Here is a 16,429-nt window from a genome sequence, read left to right as displayed (position 1 = left end):
GTGGACATATGGTAACTCTGGTCGTATGGATTTGGCTGATCCAAGGCTAGGAGCCAAATAAATTCCAGATACATCTAGTTTGGGCACCATGTCTCTGTCATGGTGTGGGTGAGTCAGATACTTCAAAGGGTTGAGCCTAATTTTGTATCTCAAATCCAAGTAAGAAATCTGCTGTGGAAGGCTGAACCATGCAGAAATGTTCACTTAGTGAAATACAATTGATCAGCCAAGAGTTGGGGATGGTGGTGTTACTGGGGGATTGGTTTGCTAGTCTAGAACAGAATGGGGTATTGCTGCAAGGGACAGGCAATGCAATTGAGCTGCTGAGGGCTGCAGTGGCGCCAAAATGGCTGCCACTGCATCAGCTGGCAGCTCCCAACATCTTGGGAGATGGGGACATTCATCCCCTTTCCCCAGATCAGATAAGAAACCCTGCAATGGGGCTACTCAGCTCTGAGCCAGCTATTTAGTAAAGAGTAAAGCAGCCCTGTGTTGGGTCAGGAGGCCCGATGGGGGGTTATGGATCTGGCAGAGCAGAACTTTGCTAGTCCTGCCTCTTCCCACCCCACTCCCTACTCTGCCACACCTTCCCCCTCCTTCCCCCCACCCTGGAATGCCTCCCCCTGTCCCAACCTACCTGTCCACTGCCTGGCACTTGCCCGGAGCTCCAGGCGGTGGTCATCACTCCTTCACCCAGCGCTGAGCCAGTGGTAAGCATCCCAACATGCTTTATGGCACGTTTGTGATGATCAGCACTGGCACTGGGCTGGAGCTGATCATTTTGGATCAGGCCCTGAAGCAGTTCCAGATGGTCAATAATATGGCTAACAAAGTATTTGTCATTAGGAAAGCACATAAGATGGATTATATTCCATAATGCACTTTGACCAGCCTTTTGTTCAATCAGGATGAATAAAGCATGATGGAAGAGTGGAGTGGGGGGGATTCACCCTTCCCAAGAGGTTTTAAAGACAGCATTGATTGTAACCTATAGTAGTAGTTATCAGAACTCTCCAAGTTGCCAGCCTCAAAAAGAAAATTAAGGTGCTGATTAATGTAAGATGTAAGAATACCTTATGCATGTGCTGACAGAATGAAAAAGTGCTCCCTTTACCAAGCTCTAACTCCAGTGTCTACATGCATGTGGACACGCACATGTGAGCAAATGGATGGGAACCTTTATTAAGGATTAACTAATCTAACAGCACAATTCTAACAAAAGTCCTGCGCTGCAATGCAGCAGTGCCAGTTTAACCTCCGTGGCATCCAGTGCAAGAATAAAGGCTGCCTGGAGGTCTTCCCAAGGGAGAGGGACAAATGTCCCCTTCCCTAGAGGTAAGCCCCAGCAGAATCAAGGAGGCTACTCGGACTTGTACCAGCAAAATAAATGGCACAGATCCAAGCAGCCCTGTGTCAGGAGATCAGGCTTTGGTGGAGGGATAGGATATGGTGGTTGCCACCAATCCCACCCCCCTTCTGGACCTGATCCACCCCTTTCCCACCCTCCCTTACTCCATTCCTCCATTCCCCTGCCTCTTGGAGTGTGAACCTGCTCCTGTGGATGCGCCAAATGGCGCCAGCACAGGTCTTTCTGCCAGTGCCCGGATTCGCTGCATTGCTGTAATGTGTCTTATGGCGTGTTTGTGACAGCGCACACGCCCATCCCACTGTCAGTAGCCAGTTTAGTATTAGGCTATGATTGTGAAATTATGCCCTCAAGTGTAGGGGGATGATCCGCAACTGAGAAATCTGCTAAACTATGTTCTGAATTGAGAAGGTGTCATCTGTCACAGGACAGCTTGTTTGTGCTTCTTTTCTGCCTGTGGCACACATGTGATGGAGTATTCTATAAGAAGGATCAATGTGCAGATGTGGGTGTGATTTTACACTGAGAAGGTTCTGCCTTGACAAAGCTAGACTAGAAGTCTCTCAAGATCCTATAGTTTTAGGATGTTTCGTTGACATTTAAGCATTAAATCTTCAGGACAAAACTCGGAGTTGATGAATCTAGAAGTGGGACTTTCCTTGCACATCTGGTTATCTATCCCCTAGTGTTGCCACAATATGCAAATTGAAGTGTGCCTCTTCCACCACTTTGCTTTATAAACTTACAGCCCAATCCTAATTAACCACCCCCCCCCACCCCCACGATGAAGCCGTGCCAGTGGAGCATGTGCTGTGTTCAGCAGGGGCACAGTCTGGAGGTCTCCTCAAGATAAGGGAATTTTTGTTCCCTTATCTTGGGGTAAACTTCTGCTACCCTAATGTGCCTCCTTGGATCTATGCCAGCTATTTTGCTGGAACAGAACTGAGGAGAGTAAGGGAGATGGAAGAAACATAGGACACTGGCACACATAAATGCCACAGGTGACCACCTTCATTCTTCATCCCTTCCCACCAGACACTCCCCTATTCCTCCCCCTCTCCACCCATTCCTCCCACCAGCTTACCTGCACTTACAGTGGTAGTGGGCCTCCAACACCACCAGTGTTAGTAGGAGTGGTTGTGGAATGGCTGTTGGGAGTGTGCACAGCATGCCACTGTAAAGCTATTTATAGCTGTGGAACCACAGTTAAGCCCTAAAGCCCAGTTAAGATTGAGCTGTTGTAGCAGCTTGATGGGGAGTTCATTACTTTTTCCAGGGTCAGGTTCAGTCCTGGGAATGTGATGACACCAGGTAGTATAATGTTAGCCATGACATGTCAGTGGAACCTCTATAACTAGAGGCGGTATAACTCTGATTGCTGGATTTTGAAGGCAAACTACTGGGCATGGCTACTGCATCATGCCCTGTTAGAGCTTTCCACAGCACATGGCTGGCTGCTGCCAGAAAGCGAATGCTGGACCAAATGCACCCGTGGTCCAGTCTGGCAATGTAATTCTTGCATTCTTTTTCTTAATGAGCTTTATATCTCTTTAAAGCTCTTGCGCTTGGAGATTCATTCAATTCTTTTCTACTGAGACTCCTAGGGTCGTGCAGGCTCCTGCACGTCCCTGGCTACTCTACATTTCTGTCTATTGATCATGCATAATATACTGTGTTAATTTTCCACTACTGCTAATTTCACCTTCCAATTGCCAGCAAACCTGTGGCTGGGAGGAAGGACGTGCTATGTCTTCCTATAGAAATTATAGAACTCCAGACTGAAGATAAGCACAAGCGCTGTTGTTGTCTAATGCTTCTGTCCCACCTGCCAACCTAGTCTAGAGACCGAAGCTTCTGCTTCCCTTTGATGCAACCAAGGGGGAAGAGATGGACTGTTCTGCTAATGGCACTGGGCTAGGAATTTCTCTCCTTCTCCAGAGAAGGGAAGGGTAAATGGGAGGTCTTATCCAGTGTCCTCCTGTTTTTCTCCACAACAGGGATTTGGGACTCTGGAGCAGTAAACCTGATTTTGTATCTTAAAGTGAATTCTGGGAGATGGCTGAATTCACTTTAGGACACAGTACTTGGACATTCTGTATCAGCTGTAGTCCCAGCAATTTGGGCTGCTTTTCGTGCCGGCCCAAACCGGCTTGAGCTCTAGCATTCCAAAGTGCTCCCCCAACAAGCCCAGAGGATTAAGAAACACGAGTTCACTGCCTACCAAACATTCTTTCTCAGGCCGAATGAAAAACTGCATCAGTACTTGACCAATAGGCAACCAGCTGACCAATCTCAAACCACAGGTCCCTGGGGCGGCCTGCCTGGAATTTTAGCTGGCGGGGGTGGCAGTGGCTCTATTCCAGCAGCAAGGCAGGCTGCATTAGATTCCTACTTAAAAAAAACAAAGGGCCCAATCCTATTCAACTTTCAAGTACTGATGCAGCTGTGCCAACATGACATGCACTGCATCCTAAGGTGGTGGGGGGCAATCACAGAGGCCACCTCAAGTTTAAGGGAACATTTGTTTTCTTATCCTGGGACTGCATTGCAGCTACATTGGTGCTGGAAAGTTGGATAGGTTTGGGCCCTAAAACTGTTTGCATGGGTCAATAGCAGTGAAACAGACAGATCCTTTCCAAATGTATAGCCGGTCATGAGTGGGGATCAGGGGAATTCCAAAGGTGTAACCATTGGGCCTAGATCCAAATGTGAAGAGAGGCACATTCTTCACCATATCCAGAAGGCAAGGGCTGAGAGAGCCTCTGGGACTAGTCATATATGTAGTCAGTAGGTGATGAGGAGTGAATATGGGTACAAGTCTGGAAATCTGGAGACTGGAGAAAATCCTCCAGCTACTGGACAGATGGGTCAGGGCAGCATAACTGACATAGCTGAATGCCTCTCTGTTTATAGGTGCCAAGGCTGCTGGTGCTGCTGTGGAGCTTGGTTCTGGCTTGGCCTGGTGAAGGATCCCAGCGCAGTGAACCCATGTTCATAGCCATCACGGACCGTGTCCTCCCACCTGACTATGACAGCAATCCCACCCAACTCAATTATGGTGTAGCTGTGACAGATGTGGACCAGGATGGAGACTTCGAGATTGTTGTGGCCGGGTGGGTACCAACGATGATGCTGGGTATTGCTGGAACAATGGGAATTGTTGGCTGCGAGCAAAGAGATGGTTGGGTTGGGCAGTGAACTGTCACAGTTGGGCTGGTCAGTGGACTAGATTTGACAAGCTGCTGGCAGTTTGGGTTCCTACAAGTGTTAAGTGCCAATCTAGATTTTGTGTGTGAGTGATCATGTCCAATGGGAAAAAGAGATCAAGCTGTTTTGTTTGTACTTAAGACTTTTTGTACCACCCTTCTAGACCTATTTTCCAGGGTGACTCATAATAAAACATCACCATAGAACTCCAACTATAAACAACCTACAATCCATAATAGCATGATTAAAGCAGCAGTAGATCAGCAGCTATCAGCCCAATCCTATGCATGTCTACTCAGAAGTAAGTCCCATAGTGTTCAATGAGATTTACTCCCAGGAAAGTGTGGATAGGATTGCAGCCAATGTAACACAAATTTAAAAGCAGTAAACCCTAGTTAAAAACTCAGAATAAAAAGGTCTTTGCTTGGCACCCACAAAGTAATGGTGCCAAGTAAGCTTCTCTGGGGAGACAGTTCCACAATTTGGAAGCCACCACTGAGCAGGCTCCCTTTCTGGTCACCACCTGCCTTGCTTCTGGTTACAGGGTCACACAAAAAATGACGCTCCAAGGATGATGTTGGTATACAGACTGGTTTCAGTTGGTATACAGTAAGGAGGTGGTGAAGGAGAGTAAGCAAGTCTGTACTCACGACAGGCTAGAATCAGAGTGCAACAAGCTGCCATTGTCATAGAATAAGCCAGAAATAATAGCAGTGCAGAAACCCAGGTGCAGGCATAAACGTACAGGCTGTGAAACTTCCCTTTTAGCTGCATCTTCAAAGCTTACAACTTAACTGCCTTCCAGGAGTCGTTTCTCTGACAAACTGTTTCTGCCTGCAGCCTCCGGAGCCCCTTTCATTTGTACCACCCAGACGCTCGGAAGTCATGACCTAGTGATTGGGCACTGGAGGGGGGCCATCCTTTTGTACTTGGCCATCACTTATATAACTTGTCCTGCCCATAAAACATATCTGAAACTCACTTAACTGGTGAGAACATATATCCACAGTAGAACTTTGATGTCTAGTCTTTCTTGGAGAGCTGGATGGCAAATTGCATGCACATCTTCAGTTGAGTTCATTTCTCCAGGAAGTCTCTTCTCTTCCTATGTTCCTTCCACCATCTCTTCCTACAACCCTTACGTGCTTTATGAGTCTTTTCTCTCCAGGGAAGAGTAACAAGGCTGCTTATATCAAAAGAGTATACAGGGCTCGCAGCCTCAAACAATCCCACACATTTCTCCTTCCTGATCCATTTTGCTGTTTGCACCCCCAGCAGACTGCTAGGCACTGCAGCTATCCAAAACCACATTATGTGGTTTTATAGACATTTCACAGTATCCTTAAAGGTACCTACAGCATCATGATTAATCCACAATTCAACAACCATGCCTATCATTTCTGCTCTGACAAGCACACGCTGTATTTTTCTAAGTGGAGTTAAGAGCCTCCCTCCCCCAAATCTAGAATGCTTCGAGTACCTCCGGAGCCAGGCCTGAATTTAGTTCTCTTTGATGCACAAGGACACATTCCAGCCATTGAACAGCACAATTCATTTTACAGCAAGAGGTTTGCTTGGGAGGGGCTTCACTTAGATCATTGAGGCAGCAATTTAGAAAGCAGATGCCTGTCCTGATGGCTGGAATAATCCTGGACTCCTATTCCTTAACATTAGGAATCCCATCCACTCTTATAACTTGTATCCCTGATCATTGTATTAATGATGAATTATTGTGTTGTGTGTGTCTGTCCTATAGGGAATGTCCTGCTTTGTCCGTCACACAGACTGGCCACGTAAGCCCCTCTCTTTTTTTCCTCCTGGTCCTCTTCTCTGGCTTCAGGGTCAGCAGCCTTTAGTGCAGTCTGCACTCCTATTTAGGCAGCACCTTGCCTCGCAGCTGATAGTTCCCCTTTGACAAGAGTCGAAGTATCTGCATAGCACCATTTGGCACTCTTGGGCTGGAATTTCATCTACATTTAAAAACTAAACTGTGTAGCTGCCATCTTGGGCACCAATGGTACTTCAGTCTCTACCCTCGACTTCTGGATTTAACCTCATGGCTATTCACAGAGGGAGTAAGGGACAGATCAGCAGTGCTGGGGTCCTCACAGTACGTCCTGAGGAGAAACAAAGGCTCTCTCATTCTGATTAGTCACTCTGGCTGGTTACATTGCCAACATGCTACAGTTTCTGGCACCCCCTTGGAGGGAGAGGTAACTTTCTTCTCTTCATGCTCCCTTATCGGGTTGACAGGCCTCAGTGTGCACCTTTGCATTGCTTTAATTGGTGCAGAGTGAGGGGGGTGCCCTATCTCATTATTGGCATATTTGACTTGGAAGGGTGCACAGAACTGAACAAGGCAGCCAGCTGTGTGCTCCCTGCATCCCCAGTTCAAATACGACGGAGCTGAAGCTTGGTCAGCTGCTTGAAGAGCCAGCTGCCTCGCCTATGTCACGTTGCCTCCCTGTCCAAGAGAGGCAGAACTCTTTGCACTGGTGGGGTGTGTGTGAGAGAGAACGTATGTGTCAAGAGATGTACATGTGTAGGAGAAGGAAGCTTACACATACAGAACCAGGGCTTGAATATATACATTTGCTAAGGTTCACCCATGAGTACTAAGAGCACTCTAGTGGGGAAAAACAAGATACTATCCCAGCAACAACATGGGCCACAGATACAATAAATGTTCTAGCTGTAGGAGCTCGGTTGTAGCCATAGGCTTTTCTCAGTCTGCCAGCCAGAAACCCTACCTACAATTGTCATAGGGAAAAGGAAATGTCAGACAACACGTGGGCCATCCTAGATGTACTGTCACTTCATTGATCCTTCTTAACAAATGTTCCAAACTGCCAGGTTCCTAGTGGGAAAGGACATGCTAGGCCTTTTCTGAGAGAGCTGTGAGCCACAGTGCATTAGCATCATGAGATAAAAAGCTGAGCCCCATATCTCCTGAGGCAGACCTGTGCTGTGGGGACTTGATATTACTAATAGTGCTGGCCTTATGTTAAGCATTAAGGGATATCGTTTTGGAGAATCATAACAAAAACAGACTTTCTACCTGCTACAAAATAATGATTATTGGGATTGGAAGTTTTTGGGTAATATCATCTAACCTTCTCCAACTAACAGTGATCAACCCATCCATGGTGAATGTGTATAATTCTGGCTTGTCAAAGTTCTAGAAAAGGGAAATTTCTGTGCCAGCACTCAGCAAGCTTGCTCAGTCACCTCTGTTTTTGGTTCACCTGAATCCATCCATCCTCTTTGTCCCATCATTCCATTGACCTTTCTTCAGGGACCTGCATTCCAAACCTTTCATTCCATCACTCTCTCCTGAACTGCCACCAATTTGTCAATGTTCTTATTAATGGAGAAACATTAATGACACACTGATTCTTCAACTGTGGCTCAAGCAGTACTGAGTAGAGCAATTGTGTCCTGCTTTTTGGATAGACTGCTCTTGCTAAGGCAGCCTCCAAATACTTGTGTGCTTTTGCCATACTCTTGGCTCAGGTTTAGTTTAGGATCTACTATTATTCCAGATCCTTCTCAGCTGTGTTAGCAATCCTTTTCTAAAGTTTATTTGTTTGTGGTTTAGTTCTCATCTTAATTTCTAATTGAAGTTTGTTCTTGATCATTTTCAACTTGCGTATAACTGGAGTTCCTGATTTGTCAGAATGATCTTGAATTGGACTCCTATCCGCTAAAATGCTTGCAATACCTGTTAGTTTTGTGTCAATTGTAAATTTAACAATCTCCAGGTATTATACTTCTCCAGGTATTATACTTCATCCATCCCAATGCCAAACTGTGTAAAAGAACTGTATGCACAGAAGCAATTTTTTAAAACTCTTCCCTGGTTATGACTTCCCCCACTTCTTCACCTGGTTGCTGGTAGTTTATCTAGTACACACATCCTCTTTCATTTTTTTCATGTAAAGATGGGATTGTCTAGTAGCTGGCATAAATCCAAGAAACATTTTATAGCAAACAAACCCTTAAATGTTGAGTATCTGCTCAAGATGTGTATACCCACACAGCAGAGACTGGGGTAAGACCAAAGAGAAGAAACTGAAGAGAAGCTCAGGCATAAACAGACAACATCCAGTTGTTGGAATGCCTTAGGGCCCAATCCTACCTAACTTTCCAGCACTGATGCAGCCACACCATCAGCCCCGAGGTAAGGGAACAAATGTTCGCATACCTTGAGGAGGCCTCTATGACTGCCTCTCCACCACAGAATTCAGTGCATGCCCCATTGGCACAGCTGCAGCAGCACTGGAAAACTGGATAGGATTGGGCCCGTAATCACTGATAAATGCTAGCACAAATGTTTAGCACTGGGCCCATAATAAAAGCTCCTCATGGGCTTCAAATGAATTCTGCTCTCCCCCATTGCTAGTGCTTCTAAGAACATAAGAACATAAGAACAGCCCCACTGGATCAGGCCATAGGCCCATCTAGTCCAGCTTCCTGTATCTCACAGCGGCCCACCAAATGCCCCAGGGAGCACACCAGATAACAAGAGACCTCGTCCTGGTGCTCTCCCCTACATCTGGCATTCTGACTTAACCCATTCCTAAAATCAGGAGGTTGCGCATACACATCATGGCTTGTACCCCATAATGGATTTTTCCTCCAGAAACTCGTCCAATCCCCTTTTAAAGGCGTCTAGGCTAGACGCCAGCACCACATCCTGTGGCAAGGAGTTCCACAGACCGACCACGCGCTGAGTAAAGAAATATTTTCTTTTGTCTGTCCTAACCCGCCCAACACTCAATTTGAGTGGATGTCCCCTGGTTCTGGTATTATGTGAGAGTGTAAAGAGCATCTCCCTATCCACTCTGTCCATCCCCTGCATAATTTTGTATGTCTCAATCATGTCCCCCCTCAAGCGTCTCTTTTCTAGGCTGAAGAGGCCCAAACGCCGTAGCCTTTCCTCATAAGGAAGGTGCCCCAGCCCCGTAATCAGCTTAGTCGCTCTCTTTTGCACCTTTTCCATTTCCACTATGTCTTTTTTGAGATGCGGCGACCAGAACTGGACACAATACTCCAGGTGTGGCCTTACCATCGATTTGTACAACGGCATTATAATACTAGCCGTTTTGTTCTCAATACCCTTCCTAATGATCCCAAGCATAGAATTGGCCTTCTTCACTGCCGCCGCACATTGGGTCGACACTTTCATCGACCTGTCCACCACCACCCCAAGATCTCTCTCCTGATCTGTCACAGACAGCTCAGAACCCATCAGCCTATATCTAAAGTTTTGATTTTTTGCCCCAATGTGCATGACTTTACACTTACTGACATTGAAGCGCATCTGCCATTTTGCTGCCCATTCTGCCAGTCTGGAGAGATCCTTCTGGAGCTCCTCACAATCACTTCTGGTCTTTACCACTCGGAAAAGTTTGGTGTCGTCTGCAAACTTAGCCACTTCACTGCTCAACCCTGTCTCCAGGTCATTTATGAAGAGGTTGAAAAGCACCGGTCCCAGGACAGATCCTTGGGGCACACCGCTTTTCACCTCTCTCCATTGTGAAAATTGCCCATTGACACCCACTCTCTGCTTCCTGGCCTCCAACCAGTTCTCAATCCACGAGAGGACCTGTCCTCTAATTCCCTGACTGTGGAGTTTTTTCAGTAGCCTTTGGTGAGGGACCGTGTCAAACGCCTTCTGAAAGTCCAGATATATAATGTCCACGGGTTCTCCCGCATCCACATGCCTGTTGACCTTTTCAAAGAATTCTATAAGGTTTGTGAGGCAAGACTTACCCTTACAGAAGCCATGCTGACTCTCCCTCAGCAAGGCCTGTTCATCTATGTGTTTTGAGATCCTATCTTTGATGAGGCATTCCACCATCTTACCCGGTATGGATGTTAGGCTGACCGGCCTATAGTTTCCCGGGTCCCCCCTCTTTCCCTTTTTAAAAATAGGCGTGACATTCGCTATCCTCCAATCTTCTGGTACTGTGGCTGTTTTGAGGGACAAGTTGCATACCTTAGTCAAGAGATCTGCAACTTCATTCTTCAATTCCTTAATAACCCTTGGGTGTATGCCATCAGGGCCCGGTGACTTATTGATCTTTAATTTATCAATGAGGTCTGAAACATCTTCTCTTTTAACCTCTATCTGACTTAACTCCTCGGTCAGGAGGGGCCGTTCGGGCAGCGGTATCTGCCCGAGGTCTTCTGCCGTGAAGACAGATGCAAAGAACTCATTTAATTTCTCTGCCATCTCTAAGTCTCCTTTTATCTCCCCTTTCCCTCCCTCACCATCCAGAGGGCCAACCGCTTCTCTGGCGGGTTTCCTGCTTCTAACATATTTGAAGAAGCTTTTATTATTCCCCTTAATGTTGCTGGCCATGCGTTCCTCATAGTCTCGCTTGGCCTCCCCTATCACCTTCTTACATTTCTTTTGCCACAGTTTATGTTCCTTTTTATTCTCTTCATCAGGGCAAGACTTCCATTTACGGAAGGAAGCTTCCTTGCCCTTCACAGCCTCTCTAACTTGGTTGGTTAGCCATGCGGGCACTCTCCTGGATTTAGTGGAACCCTTCTTTCTTTGCGGTATACACCTCTGCTGGGCCTCTATTACTGTTGTTTTAAGCAGCCTCCATGCACTCTGGAGAGACTGGACTCTTTTTACCCTCCCTTTCAACCTCCTTCTAACCAGCCTCCTCATTTGAGGGAAGTCCGCCCGTCGGAAGTCAAGGGTTTTTGTTAGAGATTTGCCCGGTATTCTTCCCCCAACGTGCACGTCAAAACGTATCGCAGCATGATCACTGTTCCCCAATGGCTCAGTAACGTTTACATCTCTAACCAGGTCCTGCGTACCGCACAAAATTAAATCCAGAGTCACCTGTCCTCTGGTGGGCTCCTTGACTAGCTGATCTAAGCCACAGTCATTTAGCACGTCAAGAAATCCGGTTTCCTTATCGTGACCAGAACACAAATTGACCCAGTCAATATGAGGATAATTGAAGTCCCCCATGATTACAACCCTGTCCTTCCTTGTCACCTCCCTGATCTGTTTCCTCATTTCAAGGTCCCCATCAGATTTCTGGTCTGGAGGACGATAGCACGCCCCCAGTATTACATCGCTGCACAAGCCTGGTAATTTAACCCACAGAGATTCTACGGTGGAGTCGGACCCACCTTCAATCTCTACTTTGCTGGATTCTATCCCTTCCTTAACATAAAGGGCCACCCCACCTCCAACACGCCCCTGCCTGTCCCTCCTGTAGAGTTTATAGCCCGGGATTGCGGTATCCCACTGATTCTCCGCATTCCACCAGGTTTCCGTTATGCCCACTATGTCAATATTTTCCCTTGTCACCAGACATTCCAGTTCTCCCACCTTTGCTCGTAGACTTCGGGCATTCGCATAAAAGCATTTATACACGGAATGCCCCAGGATGGGCTGCTTATTCGCTCCTTTGTCCCCGCATCCTCTCATTGTGCCAAACCGTCTATCACATCCCATCACCCTACCTTTCCCAATTTCTTCTCCTACCCTGCCTTTGTCTTGTTGTTCTCTAACCTCCCCATCCTCATCCCATAGGGATGAGGAGTCCCGAACCGGATGCCCCTCGGCTCCTGTCGGCCTTCCCCCAGGGATCAGTTTAAAAGCTGCTCTGCCACCTTTTTAATGTTATGCGCCAGCAGTCTGGTTCCATTCTGGTTCAAATGGAGCCCGTCCCTCTTGTACAGGCCCCGCTTGTCCCAAAACGTTCCCCAGTGCCTAACGAATCTAAACCCCTCCTCCCTACACCACCGTCTCATCCACGCATTGAGACCCCTGATCTCCGCCTGCCTAGCTGGCCCTGCGCGTGGAACAGGTAGCACTTCAGAGAACGCTACCTTTGAGGTCCTGGCTTTCAGCTTCCTGCCTAAAAGCCTAAATTTGGCCTCCAGGACCTCCCAGCTACACTTGCCCACGTCGTTGGTGCCGACATGCACCACAGCCGCTACCTCTCCCCCAGCACTGTCTACTAGCCTGTCTAGACGAGAAGTGATGTCCGCAACCTTCGCACCAGGCAGGCAAGTCACCATGCGGTCCTCACATCCGTCGCAAACCCCCCTCTCTATGTTTCTAATAATCGAATCCCCCACTACAAGAAGCCCCCGACCCCCCTCCCGCCGAGGAGTATCCCGAGTGCGCTCGGATACGGGCCCATCCCCTGGAGAAGGGATCCCCCCTAGGGGATTGTTTCCCTCCTCTCCAGGATGACGTCCTCCAGTCCCGAGACTTCCCACCCGGGCAGCCGAGGAGCTGCACGCCTGAGGTTGGGACGAAGCCTGATCGTCCCCGGAAGTCTCCCCACGGTCCTCCTCTGGCTGCCTGCGCTTCTCCAGGTCGGCCACCAAGGCTTCAAGGGAGCGGACGTGTTCCCTGAGAGCCTGGAGCTCCTTGCACCGAGGACACACCCATGACTTATGCCCCAGAGGCATATAATCATACATGTGGCACTCAATGCAGAACACTGGATAGCCCCCACCCTGCTGCTGGCTGTCTGACTGCATAGCTTTTTTGTTGTTGTTGTTGTTGTTTTATTTATGGGTCCTTTTAAAAACCGTACACTGGATAGCAGCCCTCTTCTCAAGGGAAGAGGAAGGGCAGTGTCTGGGGCCCTGGCCGCCTCGCCCTGCTGCTGAACTCGCCCAGATGCTAAACTCTTGTGCCTTACCTGGCACTTAGTTCCCAGAGGCACTTGGTTCCCAGAGGCCACACTTCTCTTCTGACAAGCTTTCCCAACTATAGTCTTGACAAGGGCAGTGCCCACACCAACCACTGCTGCTCTGAATTTTTCAGCCTGAATACCCATGAGGTCATTGTTATGCACTCAGGATGGAAAAAAAAGAAGCAAAGGGGAAGGATTGTGTGCAGATGCCCTCATGCAGCAAGGCTATGTGCATAGCTCCTATGTTGGACGAGAATCCATGCATTTACAGCATCTCCAAGCTACACCAGAACAGAGAGCTACTAAAGTCAAGAATTTAAGCTTTGGCTCTTCCTAGTGAAGAATGAGGATTGGCTGGACTGGAGAAACAACACATCTAAATTTTAAGAGCTTGGCTGCAACCCTTCTGGTGGAAGTGGGGGCAGGTATTTTTGCTGCCTCCCTTCTTTGCCAGGTCATAGTAATAAATGGAAACAACCCATTTCATAACCAGCTGAATGCTGCTTGTATGGCTTGCTTACTGGAGGCTGGAGCATGGCTGTTCCTGAACCCTAAATTGGGAATTGCTCTTGGCTCTTATATGAAAGTGGCACAAGAAAGATTCACAAATTAAAAAGAGAGGAAGGACTAAATTTCTTTGCAGTTTCTCACATACTCTTTCTTCAAGGTTACCTCTGTTCTACAAAGAACATGGTTAGGGATTAGGGTTGCCAGGGGCTGGAAACTTTACCAGAAAAAAAGCTTTCCTCAAAGGAAAGGGCGTTACCAAGGAGAATAACACTTATAATTAACTAGTGAGCTTCCTTTTCACATCATACTATTTTTGAGATTCTTCCTAACATGTCTGATCTGTGAGAAAAGAGACTCATTCACCTCATTTTAGCAAAGACTCTAGCTAGTCCGGACTTGGGCTAGAAAGCCCAAATCATGAGCTTTCCAAACAAAGACTCTACTCAATTGGTCTATATTTTTAGTGTGGTGCATTTCCAATCATGCAAAGGCTAAACAAACCTCAAAAACATTATACAGAGAAAGTATTCAGACATCTGTGTAGCCTTTAATGTGGCTTTCATCATATGGAAGCTTCCTTCCCATTCATGGCTGCAGATAAGAAAGAAAAAATAATCTTGTTGCTAATCACCTTGTGATGAAAGCTTCAAATAGTCGGGCTATCATGTGATGATTGCAATCACTGTACAAAATAGCAGGGCCATCTGCATTCAGGTTCTGTTAGAAGGTAAAGAAACACAATGGATAGGCAATGCAGAATTCAAACAATATCTGTACTTTCAAAGAGGATGTACTGTTTATTTTCCAAAGTCAGTCTTTCCACTCCAAGTCATAGAATACTCTCTTTTCTATCCCACAGGCCAGGTTTCCTACAGTTTTGTTTGAGAAAATGCTACTCTCAGTTGAAATGTACTAGAGATGAGGAACTTTTGATGTATTGGAGGATTCAGCCTCCAACATCACTAGGACTCTTTTCGTTGATTGGCCCCTTCTAAACCCTGGCCTGATCCCTCTTCTGTGCAAGAATGCATGTTGGTTCCTGCTGTTTTCTTCAAGGCTTTGTACAGTAATATTATCCTCTGGGTGTGATCAAGCCCTTTGTATCCACAGTCTTGGCAAGACCTCTTCCTGCTCTCCTTCACCTCTGCTATATTAATTTTCCCTTTGAACTGTGCATTTTCAGCTTTAGTAAATTCCCTGCTAACCACATTAGAGTCACACATCATTACCTGCCAGATGTAGCCACTCAGGCATTTCTGCAACTTTGCATTGTGTGATGTTAACATGGATGGATGTCTAAGAGAAGCCAGATCTCACCCTGAGTCAAACTGTTGGAATTCTGTAGCTTTGGCTCCCCAGGGCCTTTTGGTGGAAAGGTGCAGTCAGAAGTGGGCTTCTTCAGTAAGATGAGCAGGTGCTGTGCACAGGCAGTATTCTTGAATCATGACCTCATTCCCCCAAAGTTCTGGTCTTTGTCATTCTATATTAGAAGTATCTACAGGTGCCTCCACCTGTTAGGGACTTCAGCCCAACTTGGTATCCTATGCCTTTTTGATATTCTAGTTCCAACTACACCCTGCTGATTGCCAAGCTAGTGAATAAAACACCAACTTGAATCTTGTAGACATCCATTTTGGATAATAGAGAATCAGAATTATAAGGTAACACCTCACCTGTCTTCATCAGCTGGCTTTTATTTCCTTGGGAGCGCCAGTGGTGGTTTCCCTAATCTCAGAGTCATTCAAGATTATTGAAAAGAATTAGAAAAGGAACTCTACCTCCATAATGATGGGGAAATTCCTAGTGGGAAGGGCTGCTAGCTGAACCACCCACCCCCCTATTACATATCCTGCTCTCTGTTCCTTCAGATACAATGGGCCCAACCTGGTGCTAAAGTATGACAAGGCACGGGGACGTCTGGTGAATCTTGCAGTGGACGAACGTAGCTCCCCATACTATAAACTGCGGGATCGCCAGGGCAATGCAATTGGTGTGACAGCATGTGACATTGATGGAGATGGGCGGGAGGAGATCTACTTCCTCAACACCAATAATGCCTTCTCTGGTGAGTGTTGAACCCGTCCATCCTTGACACTCAACCTACCAATGATACCAAATTAGGGCATTAGTCATCTTGTCCTATGAATTTGTCCCACTCCCTCTACTCTGACACCCATACAGGTTTGCTATCCAACCCATCAAATACCACCTAACCCTCAAAAATAATCTTGCCACACTTATCAGACTTCCCACCATTAACTAAATTCTTTGACTTACCAGTTTTCTACAGTATACCAACTAATCCATCCTTCTAGTCTCACTTAACAGTGGGACTCTGACATAGCCATTCCATAATACTCAACAAACCCACCAGCTTATGTTCAATCACTGATGTCAACTCCTGGTATCTTTTTCAAAGATGGTTATCATACAACCTTACCAACAACCAATCAGTTTCCAATATTTATCCTGCTGACAGCGGTCAGGAGAGGGCATGGGAGTGATCTACAGAGGGGCACATAGTGGGGGGGGGGGATGATCAATGGTCTGACCCATCAGTCTCCTTTCTTGTGCCAGCAGTGCACGCTTCCCTGCTTCACACAATTGTGTGTGCTTCTCTTGCCAGCCCCAGCCACTGACTCTAGTTCCCTGACCTTCAGTG

General features: G+C 46.9%; 1 protein-coding gene across 1 annotated transcript in view; it reads left to right on the top strand.

The window, feature by feature from the left end:
• Positions 1-16,429, top strand: part of CRTAC1 (cartilage acidic protein 1) — a 37,790-nt gene that overhangs the window by 3,662 nt on the left and 17,699 nt on the right. The window contains exons 2-3 of the mRNA XM_066619574.1: positions 4,280-4,479; positions 15,636-15,832. Of these exons, the coding sequence (XP_066475671.1) occupies positions 4,280-4,479; positions 15,636-15,832 (397 nt within the window). The remainder of the gene's footprint in view (positions 1-4,279; positions 4,480-15,635; positions 15,833-16,429) is intronic.

Source organism: Tiliqua scincoides, chromosome 3 (assembly GCF_035046505.1).
Source record: "Tiliqua scincoides isolate rTilSci1 chromosome 3, rTilSci1.hap2, whole genome shotgun sequence".
Classification (NCBI taxonomy): domain Eukaryota; kingdom Metazoa; phylum Chordata; class Lepidosauria; order Squamata; family Scincidae; genus Tiliqua; species Tiliqua scincoides.
Note: the sequence above shows the minus strand (reverse complement) of the source record. Positions and strands in the feature narration are given on the sequence as shown.